Source organism: Nothoprocta perdicaria, unplaced genomic scaffold, assembly GCF_003342845.1.
Source record: "Nothoprocta perdicaria isolate Ctin4 unplaced genomic scaffold, notPer1 scaffold_3, whole genome shotgun sequence".
In the NCBI taxonomy this organism is placed as follows: Eukaryota; Metazoa; Chordata; class Aves; order Tinamiformes; family Tinamidae; genus Nothoprocta; species Nothoprocta perdicaria.
The window spans coordinates 254,919-262,264 of record NW_020455532.1 but is presented as its reverse complement, the minus strand read 5'-3'; the positions used below and the strand labels follow the sequence as shown (position 1 = coordinate 262,264).

Sequence of the window (7,346 nt, the reverse complement as noted above, 5' to 3'; positions counted from 1 at the left end):
GGACCAGGCCCAGGCCCGGCCCCGCTCACCTGGTAGCTGAGCAGCTCCCCCACGTCCATGGCGGCCGCCGAGCACCGCGCCGCGCGACACCGCGCACGACACCGCGCGCGACGGGGAGGGCGCGAGGCCGCCACGCTGCCGGAAAGCGAGGCGGGACCGCCTGCCGGAAAGCGAGCGGCAGATAAGCGCCACGCTGCCGGAAAGCAACAGCAGGCTTTTTGCGGCAGTGGCGGAAAAGGGAGGGCAGCGCGGTAGGGTCCCCGCGGGGTCCCCAGGGTCCCCGCAGCCCCCCAGGGTCCCCGCAGCCCCCCGTGGCCCCCCAGGCCCCCGCGGCCCCCCAGGCCCCCCGCCATCCCGATTCTCCCCAGGGCTGCAGCGCAGCATTCAGTAACAGTTTCATCCAATGAAGGCGGTCGGAGCACAGGGACARAACATGGAATTAAAGGCAAAACCAGAAGCAAAATGGAGCATAAAGAACCCCGTGAGCATTAACGAGGGCCCGGAGGCAGCGGCGAGTCCCGGAGCGAACGAACGGAGCGGCCGTCGGCGCCGGGGCTGGAGCGGAGCCTCCCGCCGCCCTCGCTCCGTGCTCCGGGTCTCATTCCCAATAAACGATCGTACGGAGGAGCCCGGCTCCCCCGGTGATTGACTGAACACGCTGCGGCTCCGAATTGGATCAGCGGCGCCGGCCGCCCCGCGCCGTGCATGGCAATGAGGGGGTGCGGGATGCGGGATGGGGGATGCGGGATAGGGGATGCGGGATGCACGATGCAGGATGCGGGATAGGGGATGCGGGATGCAGGGCCTGGCATGCCGGATGCTCAGGCTCCGGCACCGAGCGGTCCCCACGTGCCGGCCCCGCGGAGCCCCCGGCAGCCCCTTCCCGCCGGCCCCGTTCGGCACCGCTGGCCAGGGAAGAGGGAACGTGCTGAAACTCATGCATTTTAACAGGTTCTCGCCAGCGCTCGCCGCGCCGCCGAATAAAAGCTGACAGGTGCAGCTGAGTTAATCAGGGGGGATAATGGAGGGAAAGAAAGAAATCTCACACCAAATTGCTGCAGAAATCATGAGCCTGGGCTCAAAACTATCCAATTAAATCGGGATGAAGCTTAAAGGGGAAGAGCCGCTCCCGCCGGCGCGGGGCCGGGCGGGAGGCAGCGCGAGGCCCTGGGCAGCGGCCGCTCGTCCCTCTGCACGTGCAGAGAGATGGGGCAGCGAGAGGAAACTGCGGCCAGACGCTTGGAGCGGGGAGCCCGGCCTCGGCCCTCGCGGTCCGCAGGGAATGCGGGAGCACATCCCGGAGCAAATCCTGAGCACGTCCCGAGCGCATTCCCGTCCTGAGCACATCCCAGAGCACATCCTGAGCACGTCCCCGTCCCAAGCGCATCCCGGAGCACATCCCGAGCACACCCCCATCCCAAACGCATCCCCGAGCACATCCCGAGCATGTCCCCATTCCGAGCACTTTCCGAGCGCATCCCAGAGCACATCGCAAGCACGTCCCGAGTGCATCCCCATCCCGAGCGCATCCCAGAGCAAATCCCGAGCACATCCCCATCCTGAGCACATCCCGGAGCACATCCCAAGAACATCCCAGAGCAAATCCCGCTCCCGCTCGGCGCCAGCCCCGCTCCTTCCCCTACGGGCCCCGCAGCAGCCGCGGGGAGGCCGGCGCTCAGACAAGTTAAAAAATGTGCATTTAATGTAGTCAGGGCCCATTACGGCGGCCGATGGAAATCTGCCGCCGTTATTGCAGTTTTATCCCTGATAAATCAGGCGGCCCGGCACGGCGGYGGCGCGCGCACTGTGTTAGTATTCAGGTCTCTCCGCGCTGATGGCTTCATAACTCCAGCCCTGCCTCTTAATTGCACCCGTAAGTGCCGAAATTACTGACGGGTAGAAGGCGGCGGGGCCGAGGGGGGCGACGCCGGCGGGCAGCGCCGGGCGGCACCGCGGGGAAATCACCGCGAGGCCGGCCCGCTTCCCCGGGGCAAAGTTTTAAATTAAAGGGGAAAAAACCTCCTTTAATTTGGCCGCGCGCTGGGATGCAGCTCAGCGGGCACGTCATTATCCAGCCCGGCAAGCGCGCCCAAAACCGCTCGCACTGGGACTGCCGCCCGTGCCAGGCGAGCCCGGGGCACCCGCGGCCCAGTTGGGTGCTGGTTCGGGTGCTGGGTTGGGTCCGGTGCTGGTTCGGGTGCCGGGTCGGGTGCCGGGTGCCGCAGCGCCCTCCCCGCTGCCCTCCCTCCCGCACCCCCGCCCCTCCCGGCAAAGCAATGAAATTATTTTTCTACTTGAGTAGTTTTCAATTTAGATTAAGAAAAATCTGTGCTCCGTTAGCGACGCCGCAGTAAATCACAAGCGAGCGGCACTGCGGGCTGACAGCCCGATCGCTTATCGGACGCGAAGCTTTTTTCAAGCTGACAGGCTGCGAGGGTGACATTGAGCGAGGGCGAGGGGAGCCGGGGCGACGGCGGGGGGCCCCCGCACCCACCGTGTGCCCCGGGGTCCCTGCGCCGCGGGGCCGGAGCCGCCCCCGGCTGCGGCTGCAGCACCCGCAGGGGCTGCTGCCCGGAGCCGTGCGGCGCCGCCGGCCGGGGCAGCGCCCTCCATCCCGTCCCTGCACGGAGCTGCTGCCAGCGGGGTGCAGAGCAGTGTGCGGGGTGCACGTGTGTCTGCATGTGTCTGCATGCACGTGCATGTGTGTGTGCATGTACRTGTGCCTGCATGCCTGTGTGCATGCATGTGCATGTTTCTGCATGCATGTGCRTGCATGCCTACATGCATGCGTGTGCAAGCACAAGCATGCAGCCAGGCCTGGCTGCTGCATGGCCAAGGTCCCTGCTGCATCCCCCACGTGGGTCCAGCCCCACGGCGCCAGCCCCGGGGTGCCCGGCACACAGAGCCCTTCCCGCCGTGTCCCGGCCCCCCTGGCTGCTCTGTGTCCCACGTGGGACGAGCGTTGCTGGTGCYGCCAAGGCCCCGCGCGCTTAACCTTGGTGGTGCGGCCGGGCGCGGGCGGCGGGGAGCGCCGGCGCTGATGGATGGGCGACACGGGCCTCGCTGACCTGTGCTTGTACGTTATCTGCGCTGCCGCGGGAGGCTCTTCRTCACGCCGACAGCTCCGGCGGGCCCTGCTGGCGGCAGCGCGGGGACGGCCACGGGGACGGGGACAGCCATGGGGACAGGGACGGGGCTGCCGCCACTGCCGTCCTGGCCAGGCGCGGGCGGGAGGCTCCACATCGACRAGCAGCRGGACGGGAAAGCTGCTCTGGGCGCSCTGCCCCTTGGCACCCATGGCCCCTTGGCACCCACGGCCCCGCGCGTCTGGCTCCCGTGYGCCGGCTCCCGGCATCACCAGCTCCCGGCACCAGCAGCTCCCGGCACCACTGGCACCGCCAGTTCCCAGCACCGGCAGCTCCCGGCACTGGCAGCTCCCGGCACCGGCATCACGAGGGCAGTCGCTCCGAAGCCAACAGGAACATGGAGCTGCAGCTCCGCACACAGCTGTTTATGGCAAAGGAGGCTGCTGGAAACGGCAGGCACTGTGCTTGTCTGCACCCTTTAATCTCCCTTCTGACCTTATAAACCATCTATTTGTGTGGAGGGTTTAAATCCAGCTCTTAAATCACCACCGCAGGTTTCACACCGTATTAATTCCCACTCAAGCAGATGAGTTTGGGGGTTGTGCTTTCCAGGGCCATGATTGCAGAGAGCAGGGGGCACCTGAGCCCCTGGCAGCCCCCCTGCTCAGGCCTGAGGTGCAGGTGCTCCTGTCGCATGCAGCTCCCACCACATGCTCCTGCATGCACATCACCCCCGTGTGCACCCGCATGCTGCATGGCACAGCACGGCGACGCATCATGGCACAATGCCGTGCATCATGGCACGGCATGGGGCAGCACGGTGCAGTGCATCACGGCATGGTGCAGTGCARTGCATCACARCACGGTGCAGCACGGTGCAGTGCATCACAGCACGGTGCAGCACGCAGCAGCACGGTCCCAGTTTGGGGCCATCAGACCCTGCCTGCGGCTCAGGGCCTCGGGGCCTGGGGCTCGCGGCAGCTGCAGCCGCTCCCGGCAGGAGCGGGATGCCAAAACGCTGCTGATTTATTGCAGAGGAAATGCTTAATTTAGGCGCTGTATTTAAGGGAACTAATTAGAATTGTATTAATATTTATGGGCCTTATGGCGAGGTTGATAGTGGGTGTTTGAGGGTATTAAGCGTTATCTCAGCCCGGGCAGCCCCTCGGGGCGGGAGGYGGCTCCAGACGCCTGCACCGAGGGCAGCGGCTGCAGGGCCCGGGGGCGCCGGCGGCCCCCTTGGAGCCRCAGCTGCAGGGATGGGGCCCGCGCGGCCGCTGCCACCCGCTCGCCGGCCCCTCCTGCGGCCGCCTGCGCATCCGCTGCCCTTCCCCTCATTTGTCTGCAAATYGTGGAGAAAAATTGCAGCCGCCCGCCCGCCCTCGGCGCGCGGTGATGCATGGCTGCAATCACAACCCCGTCGGGGGCCGCCGTGCTGCACCGCGCCGAGCTGCATCCTGTGATCCTGCAGGATCGCRGCTGTGCCATGGCCATGCTGCATCCCTTGATCCCAGAGCCCTGTGGCCATGTTTGGGCCATGCTGCATCCCGCAGGACCACGGCTGTACCAGGGTCGTGCTGCATCCCTTGATCCCGGAGCACTATGGCCCTGTTTGGGTGATGCTGCATCCCACAGGATCACGGCTGTGCCAGGGCAGTGCTATATCCCACAATCCTGCAGGATCAGGGCTGTGAGGGGACCGTGCTGCATCCCACAGGATCACGGTTGTGCCAGGGCCTTGCTGCATCCCTTGATCCCAGAKCCCTGTGGCCAAGTTTGGGYCATGCTGCATCCCGCAGGACCACGCCATGCCGAGGCCGTGCTGTTCAGCCCAGCCAGGTCTGTGCTCTGCACCGCTCCCAGCAGCTGCTCCCGAATCCGGTGCTTTCTGGAGCTTTCTGCTGTTTGCGCCRCGAGGCGCCGGGCCCCAGTACGGAGCCATGACGGGCGTGGGCAGCGGTGGGAGGCAGCGTGCAGTGCAAACTCCCGCGGGAGCCACAGTCCGGAGCAATCCTGGGGCTGCCCCATGCACAAAACCTGGGATCGCCCGGGTGAGCAGGGCCTGGCAGAGCGCGGGGACCGGGAGCGCCAGGGACGTGGCCCATGGGACGCGTCTTGGCCAGCAGCAGAGCCAGCCTCTGCGGCGACAACATCACGGAGCAACAGCCTCATCTGCTGGCGGCTGCCGCGCTCGGGCACGCGGGCGCCAGGACCCGCTGCAGCCCCGGACACCCGGCCACTCCGCGCTGYGGGAGGCAGAGGAAGGCGCGGAGGAAGGAGGGCACCACCGCGCTGCGCTGGCCGCGGGGACCCCGGCGTCCCCGGGCGCGGGCTGCCCTGCCCTGCACTGCGTGGAGCGGAGCTGGCCCGGCGCGCGAGCAGCCGCCTCGCGGCTCCCGGGAACCTGGTTTTTCCTGCTCCCCGCTCCTTGCTGTTGGGCCGCCCAGTGGCTCTGGGCCCAGGTGACGCAGGCAGGAATTTCCCAGCTGGGAAACCCGCTCGGCGGCACCCAGCCCTGGACKGGGCAGCGCCGAGCGCGTCAGCACCGAGCTGGTGGCCACGGCGGGGGCGGCTGCAGGACACGGCCGTGTGGGGACCAGGCACTGCGGCCGCCCCCCCGGCACCCTGCAGCCAGCCGGTGTCACCCACCCCCGCACCGGGTGCCTTGCAGCAGTGGTGGCACCACAGGACAGGGTGGCAGTGCCTGGTGCCCGTCCCYGCTCCATGCCTGTCCCCGCTCCATGGCTGCCCCCCACGGGGCCTCGAGCCGCCCTGCTCGAGCGGGGCTGCATTCACCGCCGCAACAGTAGCTGCAGGACGTGGGGCCGCCGTGCGGGACACGGGGCCGTGGGAGCCTGGGGCAGGGCTGCACCGAGCCCGGGCGCCCTCCTGCACCATGGGCTGTGCTCCCCACTGCCCCGGCACCCACTGCAGCGCCCGCCCCGCGGCCCCAGTGCGCCCGGCGGCCCCAGTGCGCCCGGCGGCACCCACGGCGGGGCCGGGCCGCCTCGGTCATCACTCAGGCAACGGCACGTCCCGGGGCCGGCAGGGCAGCCCGCCACAGTGCCGCGCACCCATATAAGCGGCCGTGCCGGGCGCCGGCTCCGCGGCAGCGCCATGAGGACGGCGGCGCTCCTGCTGCTGGGGGCCGTGGCCCTGTGCGCGCGGCCGGGCGCAGCAGCCCCCGCCACGGGCGGTGAGCGCGGGACTGGGGACGGGGCGCTCGCGGCGCTCGGGACGCTCGCGGCACTCGCGGTGCTRGGTGCAGCAGACCCTGCGCACAGAGCCCCGCGCCCCAGCTGCGGGGACGTGTCCCCATCTCAGCCCTTAGGAGAGCTGTGCTGCACCGTGCTGCACTGTGCCCTGCGGTGCTGAGCCGCACCGTGCTGCCCTGTGCTGTGCTGCAGTCCCCAGTGCTGCCGGGCCATGCTGTGCCGCGCCGTGCTGCCCTTTGCTGTGCCATGCTGCTCCACGCTGTGCTGTGCTGTGCTGTGCTGTGTTGCCCTGTGCTGTGCTGTGGTCTCTAGGGCTGCCGTGCCATGCTGTGCTGTGCCGTGCTTGGAGGGGTCTGCTCATCCATCCCAGCCGGCCAGCGTGCCGGGACGGAGCCACAGCGTTCCTGCCTCCTGGAAAACAGTGCCACCTGTGTGGGCAGGAGCCGGCCCTGCCACCTGCCCCGTGCCAGTGCCACCAGCCCCTTGGAGCTGCAACCACTGGCTGCAGGCGCCTTCAGCCGGAACGAGCTTCAGAGMCGGTGCAGTGCAAGGTGCCGGGCTGGGGCGCCCGCCCTGCGCCCTCCCTGCTCCCCAAGGCCGCCCCGCCGCCCCGTCCCCACATCCCGGCCTGGCTCAGCCGCCAGCGTCACGGGGATGCCGGCGCTCCAGCCGCGTGAGCCCAGGCAGCAATAAGGGCCGTTACCGGCTCAGCCAGCTGAGCAGTGCCATAACCTCAAAGGCAGCTCCGAGCTCGGCGGCACCGGCGCCACCCACGCCCGGGGCTGTGGGGCTGGGCCTGTCACCCCCACCGGGCCCTGCGAGCTCGGAGGGGCTCAGGCAGCCGCGGGGCCCGCGGGTGGCACCAAGTGTGAATGCTGACGAGAGCCGGCAGTGACACGGGGACGCGCGTCACCTGCTGAACAGGACGGTCCCAAGCGCTGGTGCCGGCGCTGCCAGAGGCTGGAGCAGCCTGTGCGTGGCGGGACAAGCCCCGCATGCACAAGCATGCTCCGGCGCAGGGCTGTGGGACTGCGGGGCTGCAGGG

At 68.6% G+C, this 7,346-nt stretch overlaps 1 protein-coding gene across 1 annotated transcript in view; it reads right to left on the bottom strand.

Moving 5' to 3' along the window:
- The window catches only part of CTNNBL1 (catenin beta like 1), a 39,677-nt gene extending 39,605 nt beyond the window's left edge, over positions 1–72 (bottom strand). The window contains exon 1 of the mRNA XM_026042141.1: positions 30–72. Within this exon, the coding sequence (XP_025897926.1) occupies positions 30–59 (30 nt within the window). The 5' untranslated portion in view covers positions 60–72. The remainder of the gene's footprint in view (positions 1–29) is intronic.
- Between the last annotated feature and the right edge of the window lie 7,274 nt (positions 73–7,346).